Source organism: Zingiber officinale, chromosome 2A, assembly GCF_018446385.1.
Source record: "Zingiber officinale cultivar Zhangliang chromosome 2A, Zo_v1.1, whole genome shotgun sequence".
Taxonomy (NCBI): Eukaryota; Viridiplantae; Streptophyta; class Magnoliopsida; order Zingiberales; family Zingiberaceae; genus Zingiber; species Zingiber officinale.
Genome location: NC_055988.1, coordinates 79,894,308 through 79,909,897, shown reverse-complemented (window position 1 = coordinate 79,909,897; position 15,590 = coordinate 79,894,308). Strand labels below are relative to the sequence as shown.

The window sequence follows — 15,590 nt, the reverse complement described above, 5'->3', positions numbered from 1 at the left end:
GGACCCATTCCAATTCCTATATATTTCTGAATTAATCCAAAGTTTATATGTGCCCAAAATATTAATTTGAAGTAATTAACAACAATGATTAAAAGGTTTTTAATGTTTATGACTTTAAGACAATTTGCACATACCCATAAATTATCATAGGTATGTCAAAACCAACCAGACATGAACATCATAAATACCTTCACCACATTACTCTTTTTCATTATATGTCAATTTTTCAAAAATATAAATCTCCTAGGTCCATCAATGAGTTTTAGTCAAAATACATTAATGGACCTAGACAATTCCAATTAAATCAATTTTAATTCCTATAGATTTTTAAGTGTTATGGAGTCCAAATATACTCTTATGTATTATTATTGTTTTTTTAAAATATATAGTTTAATATACCAACACTGTTGTGGCACTAGTCTTTAAAAACTAGCATCGCCATGGTGTTAGTGTAGGCTTTAAGCCGTGGTGCTAGTGTAGAATTTTTAAAAATTAACACGGTTGTTGCATGTATATGGGAAAGAAATATTTTATATAATTTAAGAAGAAAGAGAAGGGAGGAAAACTGTATGTAAAAAATGATAATCTCAGTTAATCTTATTGATTATTTCTAGGATAGACTATTTTATTCCGATTATATCCTTATTCCATATGAAGGTAAGGAGAATGAGATAGGAAAGAGATGAAAAAAATCAATTTTATTAGAAGGGTATAACGGAAAAGATATGCACCCTTTAGGTAATCACAAAATTCGATGCTCCCTTTTGTGCGAATGAAAATTGCCGATATTTTTTATAGGCACCAAAATCTAAGTATTTTTTTAACTGTCCCACCTCTTTTAATTTTTTAGGATGTCTCACCTCATCAGCCTCCATAAAATTACACAGGTTAAGTACGTCGGTTTGAATTTTTTTGACTAGTCTATTCCGAATTTAAATCTAAACTGATCGACCAGATTTAACTTATTCAAAACATGCACATAATGTAGTTGCTATAATTTATGTTAAGCAACTATAATATGGACTTGGCCTATTTATTTTTATGTTATTATATTTACTATGAATATGTTATTATATTAACTATGAAATCATAATGGTTACGATTTAAATTTATTTTATTCAATAATATTTATATTATAATAACTATGAAACCATAACTATTATAACATTAACTTATCTTATTCACGTAATCGATCGACCAATTTATGATTTAAATTTAAAACTGCCATACCAAAATGTTTAAACCAGCAAAACAATACACTACAGGGTATCTAACCAGCAAAACAATACACTATAGGGTATCTATATAATTTGACAAAAGAGCCCGTGAGATGAGACGTCATAACAAATCAAATAAGAGCGACCATTCCTTAAAAAAATATATATATCACGATTTTTGCTGTTTATTTTATCAAACAATTTAAAATAATTTTTTATGTTTTTTAAATAGTTTATATTGCTCATTTATAATCTGAAAAGTAAACCTCAGAAAGTAAAGGATAGATCTTGTTCCCTAAAGGAAGATTTCAAGTGGACTATATGTTTGTTTGTCCACTAAATTCTCCACCATATCGTAAAGAGGGGGCCCGAGGAATCACTATAGAAAGGTTCACGGTGTGACAATGAACCGTGCATGAGCAGACCCGGTCAGAGCCTATGCTGGTCCATCAGAGTCGTTGGTTCAAGCCAGTTCAAATTGTGGTAGGCTACCTCTTCAACAGCCAGGGGCAGCCTCGCGACTGGAGTACTTGAGCCACCAATCGAAGAACAGATCTGAACAATTTACCAACACAAATGAGCACTTCACAATACAGATCTTGACATGATTATGATTGTTCTTGTTCTTAGCTTAAAGCTGCAATTTATAACACTTGTTTGAGATCAAATGACCTCCAATGAGTAACTCTCAATCAAAGCAGTAATCTGCAATCATCACACTGAAATTTACAGTTTCCTGGCACCGACACAATTTCGAGAAGAACATGCTTCTACGATTGATCGAGCAAAGAAGCATGATCAGGCAAATTAGTTGGAGGTTTTGAAAGAAAAACAAGTTCTCAACTATTGCTATAAGTTTATACCTTTCTGCTAATATCAGCACACTGTGTTTGTGTTGGCTTTTTTATGAAATTTCTTTGCAAATGTTGCAGCCACCAGTAGGGGAAAAGCAATAGATGCGTCGCAGTGGACCTGTTTGAATTCAGTAGAAAAAAATTAGGATGAAGTTCAAAACTCGCCATTCAACTAGTTAATGAAGCTCGATTTAAAGCACCAAGCTACAACAGAAAATGCATCAAAAAATTCTTGAAGTGGGAGTTGAAAACATTCTGACTTATCATTCTCATTTGAAGAAACAGCATTTACAGCTATTGATAAAAAATTCTTGACAAAGCAATTCTAGTCAAGAATTTGCATCCATGGACATACAGTCAAACAACTGATCTTATAGAAGATGAAGTTATGATAAAATCATAATATTTCTCACCTACTTTACACCTTTAGAAACAATCTTTAAGTTCAAGACTTAAATAAACCAATCAGTACAAAAATAGATAAACAACAACTAAACTTTATCCCATTAGATGAGATCGACTATATAAATTCTTCTATGCAATTGAATTCTATTCTCTACTATATCATCATCTATATTTAAATAAATTTTATCTGATTTTATCATTATTAATCAAGTTTTTTTTTTGTCTGCCTCATTTGATATCCATATTTGTCATCACTGGGTTCTAAGTCATCATATATATTTAAATAAATTTTATCTTATTTTATCATTACTAATGAAGTCTTTTTTGGTATTCCTCTTCTTTGTTTGATGTACATATTTGTCATAATTTCACATCACTTAATAAGAATATTCATTGGGCATCTAAATACGTACATATACCATCTTAAACATGTCGGAGGTTTCTTTCAATAAGTGTAATCCCAACTTTCTCTAATATTCATTTCTTATCTTGTCCATCACATCCACCTTAATATTCTCATCTTTGCAATTCTCATCTTCTGGTCATGTGTTCGAGTTATAACCCAACATTCAACTCAAGTACAAGAATAGATAAACCATACAGCAAATGTATGAATACCCAAAAAAGGGAAAGAGAATGCAATCTCAAATCCACTACATGTATCGACAAGAGAAGCTAGGAGGAATCTAGTGAAGGAAAACTAAATGCCAAGACGATGGAGAATAACATGGAGAAAAAGGAACAGCCACATACTTTAGTTGTCTTAGCAGAACCTTTTATTTTACCCCATGAAATTGCCTCATCGGGCTGAGCTCCCGAGTCACTTCCATCAAATTCTTGTGCAGTGTTGATATAAACGGCATAATCTGCACCATTTCGGAACATGTTGGCATTACAGATATGATGCTTTGGAAGGCCCCCACCAAGAATAATGATCCCAGTCTTTCTCTGATCTACATGTATGGCTTCTCCATTCATAGCTCGGATATCTGCAATCTGAAATGTCAACAATCAAGATACAAGGATGCAAAAGTGACTCAGCTCAAAAGAGTTCCTACCTTGCACGATGTCGATAAGCAAACCAGGATTCCGGACTGAATGACAATACAACATATCCCCCAGTGATCCATCAGTCAATGCTGGGCAATAGACCGAAACACCATTCTACTCAAGTTACAAATAGTTCAGTAAGTACCAAAAAAAACATGAAATGAAGTTGAAAGAGAAGTATTGTATTTTCTGCATGTGAGGTCTATATCAAAATAAAGATTCCAAGGTTTGGTTGCCTTAAACCCTGTGTGGTAGTATGAGTTATCAGACACATATTAATTTAGATGTTGCTCACTTAAGAGAGACTACTGATATTATAAACGAACTCAAGATTGTTGCTGTCAAGACAGCCGAGTTATTCAACATTTATTTTTCTACCAGACATCAATCCATTTAGCCTTCAATAAACTAAGTCATCAATAGTCTCCATTTAAAGAGCAAGTATCAACATAATTTATTAAGAACTTTTAAAAAATGAATAAAATCTATTAATCAAATTAGAACGGATTTGTTAGGAAATTTAAACTAAAGATCCTGGATGATTAGGCTACTTAAGAAACAATAGTCCCATGCTAATTAGTGAGTCTATTTTAGTATTGTTAGACAAAAGGAAGTTGAGAATAACTTGCAATACCTTGTATGCCCAGTACAGGTATGAGTTTTCATCATTAATTTCTTTGCCAAGGCGAGCAATCACTTTTGAAGGAGTCCATATTACATTCTGCTAGTATTATACATCAAATTGTGTCAGAGAAGAACAGTTCAAATAACATTTAAATGGATTTTTTTTAAGTTGATTAATCCTATTACTACCTCTAGAGTCTGTTCAGTTAACATTTGGTCCAGAATTGGCATGATCCAATCCTCAAATTTACAGTAATTGTCATTAGGCACCAACAGGTTTCCAATTCGATTCAACCCTTTTGAACGTAGAGAAGCCCCCGGCAGAGAGAAGTCACCCCTATAAGTTGGGGCAAGACACTTGATTAGATCTTCTTCTATACCGCCAGCAGTTGTCACCAAAACTTCAACCTAGACATAACAGAAGATTATCATTTCGAGATATAGGGAAATAAACTTCAAGGATGAAATAATGCCTCTGAGGAATAGAATGACTAAAATATTTGAATGAAGACAACTTTAGAATGGTAATGACGATGACACCCTTTCCAAAGCAAGAAAAGGAAATGAGCCATTTTTCATCCTCATTCCTTTCAAGAGTTTAACACACTTTATGTACTTCAAGAAGGTTCCCTGTAATAATTTCATGAAAGTGATGTTTAACATTTAGTTTTTCAAGAGTATAATCCGGTTTTAGAGGAATTCTTTACCATCAAAAGAATTGATTCTAAAAGGATCTGATTCTAATGAAAATCTATCTCATCCTAACTTTTCTGTTAGTGTAGCAAACACAAAATGGCCATTGAACCATCACAGAAAATATGCCAAGCAGCATTATAAAGCAATAGGCACAAAAAGTACATTGAAAAAATGCTATGGTAAACAAGTAAATCGTTGAAAAGATAAAACAAAAAAGTCACTATCATAAGAAAATAATAAATGATAAAATAAGAAAAAAAGGTTCAGACAGAATAGTAGTGCTAAATGGTGATAAATAAATTGTGTAGTTGACAAGTTGAACTATTTAGGGTTAAAAGTGTGAAGGATATAGGGAGGTGAAAAAAACTCTAGTTAACATAGATAAAAAATGAGTCAACATATTCAAATATCACTAGTGATATAATGGAGATATGAATGAGTAAGATCTAGAAAGCCAACTTCAAATAGTTGAGAGCCGATCAATATTTCTCTGTGGCCAATTTTGATGAGTTATATGGAAATATCTACTGAATGTAAATTTCAAAGGAATCATAATCTTTTGTGAGCTGAAGCAGTGTTGAATGGATTGATGAAAGCAAAGCTACATAATGGGAGAAGAATTATGGTTTGCATCTTCTCATTATTCCGAAGTTTGCATGACAGAAAAGAACTAATCGTTTGTGAATTCTGAATCATGACTCATAATGTAACTGGATAGTACTAAATATGTAACTGTCTTCAACAAAATCGATTTTTTTCAATTATAAAAGGGAGGAAAACAATTACCATGCGGTGTTGCACAAGGAATCGGATGATCTCCCTAATTCCCGAAGATACAAGGTTCGATGTGAATCCTAGAAAAATTTTACACCCCACCGATTCCCTGTAGGCAGGATTCCGCACTTCTTCACCGCAATATTCCGTGGGCGACTGATGGGAGAGCCTCCAATCTATCTTCCTTAGCGTCCGCCAGTAAAGAGATTGAAACAATTAGCGAAAAAAAAAATGACAACCAAAAAATTCGGATTTTTTATTAAAAAAAAGATAAGAGAGGCCGGCAAAGCTCACCATCTGGTTGACAATCTCGATGGCGTCTCCGAGGTTGGAGGCTTGAAATCCGGTGCCGGACAAAGAGTCCAGGAGACCGAGGAGATCCAGCCCCTGGTTGAAGTCGTACCCGGCGACCTTGGTGAATCGTTTCTCCTCCAAGGATATGGACGGCTTGAACACCACCGACCGCACCGACTCCAGCGTCTCCTGGTCTCGCTTCTCCCCAGCGGAGCCGGCGGCTTCCATCTCCTCCTGAGGCATCGCCGACCGCCGTCGCGCCGACAAGGGAAGAGAGAGCTGCTCTCCAGGAATCTTTCAACAGTTATTGCGTCTCACCGCTTCGCCAGGCTTTTAACGGATCAAGATTCCATATTCGGCCCGATCCGGCCCATTTCTGTTTAGCTAGATCTTAAAAATAGCACTAAAGAGTTTTTTATTTTAAATTTGAATTTAATTTATTATGCGCACGCATATGTATAGTATAATATATAAATATGTATAAATTAATATCTTCAATTTATAAATTAGACTTGGTAATTAAATAGTAGGATTTTTATATTTTAAATTTTCTAATTGATTAATGAGATTGATATTATAAGTTTATGTAGTCATTTTATTTCTTTTAGCATTTAATAAGAGTTTATAATTCTGTCTGAAAGTGGAGAAGATGATAAGTTAGAAATGTGACTAGAAATTTAATGGGGCGAAGACTTTATATGGTCATATAATACAACAACATTAGTATCGGACCGGAAAGGGATTTCTAGCGTTGGCCTTCTGACGCTGAAATTAGTTTCCGGTGATGTAGAGAATAGTGAAAAACTATAGCTAAAACATGTAAAATAATGAAGTTGTGCATACATCTTCCTGTAGATGAAAACCCCTTTTATAGTATCACTGTAATGTTTACGCATGTATCTTAAACAGGGGTGGTTCGGTACGGTATACCGAACCACCAACTCCCATACTGTTACCGTACCAAAAAATACGGTATAAAATTTTTTTATTCCGATACCGTATCAAAATTTCAGTATACCGAATTTCTAATATTCATACCGTTTAGAATAAATTTTCGGTATCGATACGGTATACCGAAAATTTCACTAAAAATCATATACCGATATCGATACTGATACTGAAAATTTTGGTACGGTATTTTACCGTACCGAAATTTTCAATATACCGTAAAATCAGTATAGTTCGGTAAATTTCGATATGATATGTACGGTATACCGAAATTTCGATATTTTTTCCCACCCCTAATCTTAAAGCGTGTACACATTTTCACAAACGTCATCTAAAAAGGCATGTCTGACATTTTCATTAAGCAAGTATACATATCTTTGATGTGATAGGCTAAAAACTTCTACCGTACGATTTACCTACGGAATATACTCTATTGTCAGTGACACAAACCTCCAAAAGAGTACGAGGAGATACTCGGGTGAGTCCCGCTGTAGGCCAACCGATGGCCTCTCAGTTGGGACACGGCCTGCTCAGTTGTGCTGTATCAAGTAATCTCCCTTCACTTAGCTTTTCTGTTATCGAAGGGCTGCCTCTCATCTGAACGGACATGTCTCCCGTTCGACGGGGACGGGGGCAGTAGTCGGACGATGCACTGTCTGTTTCTTTTAACCTCGAGTTATCTGTTTTGCCTTACTCGTCTGCTCGGATATGCTGCTTGTTCGGCCATGACTCGGCTGAACGAGCACTTTGCCTAATCTATGGATAGCGACCCTTTACCTTCCTGATTTAGACTTCCATGTCAGCTGATCTTTCTTATTTTGATCTATCTTCGATGACCTCTTTTCATCCTCTCATCATTAATGTATATTATTTATAAATTATTCAGAATCTTTATTCAAAAACCAAACATCTATGTATTTAAATTTATTCATTTAATTTAACAAATTACTCATCCTTATTCATTTAATTAAATTTAACACTAAACTTACGAATGTTTAGTCCAGTTACAACCCTATCTATAAGAAACTTGGGAGGTTATCATTTGCAACTTGAATTCTATTCTTTCTGTCTTTTAATTGGAATAATACTATTTTGATATGGTATTGATATTTCGATGCATGAATCAATGACGGACTAAAAGTTGAAGTTGAAAAAGGAAATAAAATTGAGCAAGAAGACATTGTCACATAGGAAACACTTTTATTGCTATCAGGCATCAGCAAAGTGTTGAGTGATCTTCTCACTCAAGGCAACTGCTGTGGCTTAACACCCATCACATACAAACACACTCATAAAAGGCTTTTATGAAGGATTTCAAAGGACAAAGAGAGCAGCACACACTTTCCACCTTCCTAGCCAACTCAAGTTATTCTTCTAACAGGATTGTAGTCTCCGCGATCATCGAAGTAACGACATACGGATCCATGTTAGAAGCCGGCCTTCTATCTTCGAAATAACCTGAACACACAAACAACACAAAACAGATCACCTTTTGCCTAAAAAGGCTAGCTTAATTTGTTGCAATTCTACCCACCTTTGCCATTATTTTCAGTGTCGCGGCCGACGCGAATACTCGCTCCGCGATTCGCCACTCCCTGAGAAACATAAGTATACATTCATATTTCATAAGAGTTTGTTTATCTTCGTTCAATAATATAAGTTAGTATCACTCGTTAAGATCTTGTTTACACCCTTAACATACCCAGATGAAGGTGTTGATGTCCGCGGTCTCGTGACGGCCGGTAAGCCGGCGTTCGTTGCCTTCACCGTAGGCTGCAATGTGCTCCTTGTGCCTCCGGCCTAACTTCCCGATGGCTTTCTTGATGACTTCATAGCCACCATCACTCCTCATGGCTTTGGTGCTGAAAACAATCAAGAAGAAGAAGATGATGGCGATCAAATTCAAGTGAGCAAGTATAAGAAGAACCAAAACAAAACTTGTCACCTGTAGTTTGTGTGAGCACCAGCTCCATTCCAATCACCCTACAAAGACACAAGTTTGAAACATGTTTTCCTTTTTCCGACTACGATTGATTTATCGGTCGAAAACAAAATATAGTCTAAGTGTCACCTGAATTGGTTTCGGGTCGAAAGACAGCACCACTCCAGCAATCTCAGTGATTCTCTGATGGTATCAACAAGCAAATAACAACACTGAGCAAGCTATTTTCCGGGAGGTTTTTTTGACTGTCAAGATTCGGTTAAACATCAGCAATTTACCTCAAGAATGTAGCGCGCAATCCACATTTGATCAGCCGCAGAGATGCCGACTGAAGGCCCTACTTGGAACTCCCACTGCATCCATGACATGAATTCCAGTTATCTTTGAATTTTTTTTTACCCAACCGAACCGACAAACGATCGATACCTGGCCTGGCATGACCTCTCCGTTGATGCCACTTATGTCTATCCCAGCATAAAGACAGGCTTTGTAATGAGCATCAACTATGTCGCGCCCGAAAGCTTTGTCTGCACCAGCTGAGCAATAGTAGGGACCCTGTAAGAGACATTAACATGGATAAGATTCGACAGGAAAGTTTACACTTAAACCGAACCAAGATGAATGTACAAAAACATCGAAAATGTTTGAATCGAGACAAAACCTGAGGACCCGGGAAGCCCCCAACTGGCCAGCCAAGAGGCCACTTAACATCCTTCTGAAGGAGAGTGTACTCCTGCTCGATACCATACCTATCGAAGGAGAATTATAACATCGATCGGAAATAAAGATCGAAGGACAACTAAGGGACTAAGTCTACGCAAAGTACCAAGTTTCTTGAGCAACAACATCCGGGTGGCTAAATATCTTCGCGGCATTGTATCGTTTGTTAGTCGGAATTGGCTCTCCGGCCGGTGTGTAGCAATCACACATGACCTAAAGAAGTGAATTGTTATGTTAAACACCATGAATACGATAACTAGGAAAGCTTAAGTTGGAACTCACAAGGATATTGTTGCCCCTCCTGAAAGGATCCTTGAAAATCGCCTGGGGACTGTATGAAGTATAGAGACGCAACGAGTTGAGTACCGAAAATCGCAAAATTCAGTCAGTAAAGTTTATCGAAACAGAAAGTTTCATGAGATTCCTACTATAGGATCACTTCACTGTCTTTCCCGGGAGCTTGACCAGTGCTCGAGCCATCATAGTTCCACTTCGGAAGCTTGCTTGGATCACTCACCGGGCCGGAAAGTGTCTGTTAAGGACACCGAAAATGTAGACTTAAACAACAATGAATGAGCACAAGACTAAGGAATGAGAAACATACCCTTGCTTTGCTTCTTATATCAATACCTGACCCTCCAATCCTGTAAACCGAGAGAAGATTTATGCAGAAAAGATATAGTAACAAAGATTACCGACAAAAAGAAAGGCGAAGGACCGAACCATATGTACTCGGCTATGATCTTCCCTGTGCAATCGGAGAGGTTCAGGTTGATGAGATCGGTGAGCAAAGACATGGCTGCTCAGATATCAAAACCAAAGACAAAAGAACTGATTCGAGAACTAGAAGAGAAGAGTGTGTGAGGAGAAAGGGGAGGCAAGGTAGGATTTATATAGGAAAGCACGATGCAGAGTGGAATCTTCTATATCGAAAGAAAGGAATCTATTTAACAAGAAATCAATTGCATTTCAGATTCTTGGCCTGGAACTGAAATTATTAAAGCATGAGTTTGTTCCAAAGTTTACTTTCCATAGTTTTTCTTTAATAGTAATGGCATTGTCTTGTGCCCTCAACCGATGACTTTTGCATTTGACTTCCAATTAAGAAGATGCCATGATTCATTTTGCTTCTTTATTTTTTGTCTTGTTAATATCATTTTATGATTGAGAAGTTGACTTTCTTTCATTCAGACTTGAGACACATTTAAGTATGATACATCTGTAAGTAATATAATACATCTAATCACAATCTAATGAGGCATCTACAGATTAGCAAAAGCTGACTTGAATCCAAAGTCATTGTCATGAGATTCCTGTAAATGTTGCAGAAGGTCTTCTGCAGGAGCTTAGGCGAGAAGAAAAGATGGCTTAAGAACTCAACATGATCCAAATGTCTTTAGTCCTCTTCTTCTTGCACAAGCCAAGCCATGCAGGGACCATTCTCTTATTGAGCCTGTAACCGTTAATAGCCAATCAATATTAACAAACCGGATTAATGGACGCTACACATCTAATCCACATCCAATAACTTAAACTCATAATTAACTATCACTGCATCGGGTTTAATCCTTAATGACATTGATGTGTGGTATTCTATCAATATCAAAGAAGGAACTTAACATGATTACATTCTTTGCTCTTCCATTCCATGGCATGTTGGTTCTTTCGCTGCCTTGGCAGGGAATAACAACGACATCGACTTCGCGAGCATATATACCGCTTCAACTTTATTCTAAACCATTCATTTGATGCTGAAGGAATCGAACCGATAGTGAGAAGTGAGGACCTATGGTTCAATGTGTGCAAGTGATTGTGTTGAGATGGTATATATTCCTCCAAAGAGTAACTACATGGATTCCTTGAAGGAATGCATTATGCAAGTACAATTTGTGAGGCATCTTCGTGAAGTATCATCGTCCATCGCTCGTCTTTCTCTCTAATATTCTCGAAAAAAAGAATGGTTGGAATTTACCTATCATGACAGAAATTCTTTGATTTGGTAATGCTTACAATACAACTCGATAGCACCTAATTAAGACATAACTTTAGTAGCACATACAATACAACTTGACAATATGTATAATTCAATAATATATAATATGACTTGATATCACTTAAGACGGTATTTTTAGAAGAAAATTGATCGCAATGCAATTTGAAAGTTTTCATGAAACAATTTAATAGCACTTGATACGATGAATAAGATAGGGTCCCCCAAGTTAGAATCGAAGTCAAGAAGGTCAACTGATATGACGGTCAAAATTAAGGAAGAGTCGACATTCAGGTCTAGACAATCGCATGGCTCGGCTTAATAATTCAATTGATTGGACTTTTTGTCCGATCGGATCCTGAGTCCCTCTAGCTCGACGGAATCCAGAGCCATCCCCGTTCAATTCAAAATTGAGTACTCTTGGTCTGATCGAATATACTAGACGTACTGTTCGACCAGACTCCTTATCCGAGCAAATGGCGAGTCCTTAAGAAAGTCGAGTCTTCAAGATAGTCAACATTCCTTAGCCGATCCGACCCTATCTGAGAATGATGTTCAACCGGACGTTAGAGAGGAATCGGCCAGCCTACCGCCAAAGCATATTAAGGGTCCATCAACCCAACGACCTAATATTCCTTTTTAGTGTTTTGCATAATCAGTGTCAAAGAATCAAGGGAATATTCCCTATGCAATCCGTACAGCGGAAGTTTCTACCATGCGAAGTACAAAAATGATGTTTATTTTAGGAAAGTTGTCAGAATAGTCGGTTCTTTTCTAGAAATGCATCGATGTCCATGCACAGAGAAAAATTAAACTATATAAAGGGTCTCCTCCTAAAGACGCAGGCACGCAAGGCTCGCCATTGGGAGTTATTGTTCATTTCTACTGATTATCACATTCCATTTTCTTCCTACCACTTGCTTAACTTGGGCGTTGGAGTACCTATGTTGGGACTCCTCGCTGGCTCGATTGTTGACGTTTTCTTCACTCTACATTCATTTTTGACATGCAGGACTATTCAGTGTCATCTTCCTCCAGCTCAGAATTTTCTCATGGTTAACATTGAAGTCACCTAGCCAACGCATCATCTTCCTCAATTTCGGACATGATCAAATTTAGCGTTGCCTGTGGAAACTTTGCCTAAGTCTAAAATGCAAAGATAGAAGAAGCTGGATAATTCACAACAGTTACTTTGTTGCAAGAGGACTTGGAGTTACTCGTGGCTACCCGAGCGCAAAAGTTGGTGCAACAGCAGCAAATTATAGGTTAGTCCTAGGAAAACGTACCGGTTCCACTGTACAAAAATTTTTGTACAAGTGTCGAACCTTTCTTTAAATAACCTATTGTGTTCTTTAGAAGTTAAATTAGGAATCGCAGACGGAACTTAACATCATTGATTTCAAATTTAACTTATCTGTTCTTAATGATTTAGATTTGAATCGCAAGCGGAACTTAACACTATTGATTCAAATCTACCTAGATTATTAATTCCATAAATATTAATTTCCAAAATTGGCTTCCAGGACTGCATGACGAGGCACATGACCTTCTTGGATATGGGAGCAACCACCACCGCCTAGGCAAAGCCTTTTAAGGAAAGCTAATATTTATTTCCTTAAATAACTCTAGGTTAACCGAAAAGAACAATCGAATCACAAATTCGAAAAAGAAGAAAACACAAAATCGAAAAATAAATTCGATAAACTAGATCTAATTGCCTCTTGTATTTAGAATTCATACAAAGAAAAATAACTAGTATGATGCAGAAGAAAAATACTAGTTATACCTTCTCTTTGTAAGCTAATGACCTCAAGATCTTCTGTCGTATTCCTTGCCTCGCCTTGGACGTCTGTGGGCGACGATCCTCCAAGATGAACACCACCCAAAAGCTTCCTCCTTCTTCTTCTAAATCCGGCCACCACCACCACCAAGGAGAAGAGAGCAAAGGGAGAGGAAGAAGGGAGAGGGTCGGCCACTAAGAGATCACCCAAGCAAAAGAATAAGAGTTGTGTCTCATGAAGCCCCCTCACCCCTTCTTTTATATTACTTGCCCAAGGCAATTAAGGAAAAACCTTTTACAAAAAATAAAATCATCCAAGAGTTTTTCCTTTTTCCTTTTTATTTTTCCTTTTCTTTCCTCTTGATTGAATCAATCATCAATCAATGGTTGAGATCAATCCTATTTGGTTTAGGATTAAGCTTGGCCGGCCCCTTGCTTGGGCACCAAGCAAGGTGGCCGACCACCATGTTTTAGGAAAGGAATAATAATTTTTTATAAAATTTTACAAGAGAAAAAACTCTTACAAAATTTTACAAGCTCTCTTTCCTAAAGTTAAAAAAGGAAAGTTTCTAAAAATTGAAACCATGTTTTAAAATTTAAAAACTCTCTTATAAAATTTCCTTTTTTAACATGATGATAGAAAATTTTAATTTTAAAACTTATCTCCCTTTTTTCCTTAAACCATGAGGATGGTTAAAAAAGGAAAGTTTTAAAACTTTTAAAACTCTCTATTAAAACATGTGGCCTAATTCAAAATAAGGAAAGTTTTAAAAATTAAAATATCTCTTTTAAAACTTATAGTTTTCTACAAAGAGAAGATTTTAAAAATTCAAAACACCCCTCCTATTTGAATTAATGTTGGTTGGCCCCTACAAGCTTGGTCACCAAGCTATAGGGTCGACCCCTATAAGAGGATGTGGCCGGCCATTGCTTGGTCACCAAGCAATGGTCCGGCCCCCTTCTTGGACACCAAGATGAGCCTTACATTTGGATGGACTTGAGGCTATAATGAGGCTACGACAGGGACCTAGAGGAGAAAATTGGTTTTGGCCTTCCGATGAGCTTGAGTATCCCATGTTCGCCCCGAACACTCAACTCAAGTTCATCGATAATAACTCATTCCACTAGAAAGTTATTACCACACCACCGCACCAATCCCAAATTACATTATGGGCTCCTTCTTATCATGAGTGTGTTAGTCTCCCTGTGTTTAAGATTACGAATGTCCACTAATTAAGTAAGTTACTGACAACTCACTTAATTAATATCGAGCACCAAGAGTAGTACCACTCAACTTCATTGTCATGTCGGACTAGGTCCACCTGCAGGGTTTAACATGACAATCCTTATGAGCTCCTCTTGGGGACATTCTCAACCTAGATAACTAGGACACAGATTCCTTCTATAATCAACAACACACACTATAAGTAATATCATTTCCCAACTTATCGGGCATATTGATTTATCGAGCTAAACCTCACCCTTTGATAAATCAAAGAAATAAATATTAAATATATGTGCTTGTTATTATATTAGGATTAAGAGCACACACTTCCATAATAACTAAGGTTTAGTTCTTTTACTAAGTCAGTACAAAAAGAACTTACTTAAATGATCCTACTCAATACACTTAAAGTATATCAGTGTAATTTATTAGTCAAGATAAACTAATACTTAATTACATTACGACTATTCTGATGGTTTGTTCCTTTCCATCTTAGTCGTGAGCAACTGTTTATAATTTATAGAGAACCGACAACATGATCTTCTGAGTGTGACACCACACTCCATGTTGTCTACTAAATTAATTGAACAATTACATTTAATAAATGCATATATTGACCAATGTGATTCTTTTATTTCAACTAATAAATGTTTACAAAAGCTAGGCTTTTAGTATACACTCTAACACAAATAACAACCGAGTATCCCTTGTCAAATGACCCGACTGTATTGGTGACCGACCCGCACACCGAGCGAAGGACGTGGGTGGAAGGGCCGACTAGGTTCCCATCGGTTCCTCCTCCCTCGGTCGGCTTTGTGCAAGTGCTTGTGCAGCTGATTAGCCTTTCGCCCATACCCCAATCCTCGCTCGCATATCACCGAGCATTGTTCTACACACCCTTCGATGATAGGGTTGGACGAAGAGGTCCTAAGGATCATCTTTTAGAGATGCAACCACTCAAGATATTTGGAAGGGGAAAGCTCCAATAGCTAGTAGCTCCCCCGAGCGGGTATATAATTATGTTGTTCTCCCTAGAAATATTAGAAGACAATCTGCTGAGTCATTTTTGAC

At 36.9% G+C, this 15,590-nt stretch overlaps 2 protein-coding genes across 8 annotated transcripts; both read right to left on the bottom strand.

Annotated features, from left to right (window-relative positions):
• Nucleotides 1-1,374: 1,374 nt before the first annotated feature.
• LOC122041318 (deoxyhypusine synthase-like) lies at nucleotides 1,375-6,231 on the bottom strand. 7 transcript variants are annotated; one of them, XM_042600958.1, is made up of 8 exons: nucleotides 5,915-6,047; nucleotides 5,633-5,804; nucleotides 4,340-4,558; nucleotides 4,161-4,250; nucleotides 3,535-3,640; nucleotides 3,230-3,465; nucleotides 2,081-2,189; nucleotides 1,375-1,772 (listed from the first exon to the last, which is right to left on the bottom strand). In XM_042600958.1, exons 2-7 carry the CDS (start codon nucleotides 5,633-5,635, stop codon nucleotides 2,094-2,096), a joined length of 750 nt encoding a protein of 249 aa, XP_042456892.1. In that variant the 5' UTR covers nucleotides 5,636-5,804; nucleotides 5,915-6,047; the 3' UTR covers nucleotides 1,375-1,772; nucleotides 2,081-2,093. The 7 variants fall into 7 exon arrangements, with proteins under 7 accessions (XP_042456892.1, XP_042456885.1, XP_042456890.1 ...); XM_042600951.1 differs by having other exon boundaries at nucleotides 1,380-1,772; nucleotides 5,633-5,800; nucleotides 5,915-6,230; XM_042600956.1 differs by having other exon boundaries at nucleotides 1,383-1,772; nucleotides 4,161-4,247; nucleotides 5,633-5,800; nucleotides 5,915-6,228.
• Nucleotides 6,232-8,042: 1,811 nt separating this feature from the next.
• On the bottom strand, nucleotides 8,043-10,409 carry LOC122041317 (glutamine synthetase nodule isozyme-like). The gene is made up of 13 exons (XM_042600950.1): nucleotides 10,248-10,409; nucleotides 10,129-10,168; nucleotides 9,953-10,056; nucleotides 9,807-9,855; nucleotides 9,631-9,737; nucleotides 9,466-9,553; nucleotides 9,231-9,359; nucleotides 9,083-9,157; nucleotides 8,934-8,987; nucleotides 8,808-8,845; nucleotides 8,565-8,724; nucleotides 8,397-8,457; nucleotides 8,043-8,320 (listed from the first exon to the last, which is right to left on the bottom strand). Exons 1-13 carry the CDS (start codon nucleotides 10,319-10,321, stop codon nucleotides 8,229-8,231), a joined length of 1,071 nt encoding a protein of 356 aa, XP_042456884.1. The 5' UTR covers nucleotides 10,322-10,409; the 3' UTR covers nucleotides 8,043-8,228.
• Nucleotides 10,410-15,590: the final 5,181 nt, after the last annotated feature.

Coding starts and splice junctions, on each gene's coding strand:
- LOC122041318 (XM_042600951.1), bottom strand. CDS start 6,157: ATGCCTCAGGAGGAGATGGAAGCCGCCGGCTCCGCTGGGGAGAAGCGA. Junction 4,251..4,339: donor TAACTGAACAGACTCTAGAG/GTAGTAATAGGA, acceptor GTATAATACTAG/CAGAATGTAATATGGACTCC. Junction 3,466..3,534: donor GCTTATCGACATCGTGCAAG/GTAGGAACTCTT, acceptor TTCAGATTGCAG/ATATCCGAGCTATGAATGGA.
- LOC122041317 (XM_042600950.1), bottom strand. CDS start 10,321: ATGTCTTTGCTCACCGATCTCATCAACCTGAACCTCTCCGATTGCACA. Junction 9,738..9,806: donor GGAGGGGCAACAATATCCTT/GTGAGTTCCAAC, acceptor TCACTTCTTTAG/GTCATGTGTGATTGCTACAC. Junction 8,458..8,564: donor ACATCAACACCTTCATCTGG/GTATGTTAAGGG, acceptor TATGTTTCTCAG/GGAGTGGCGAATCGCGGAGC.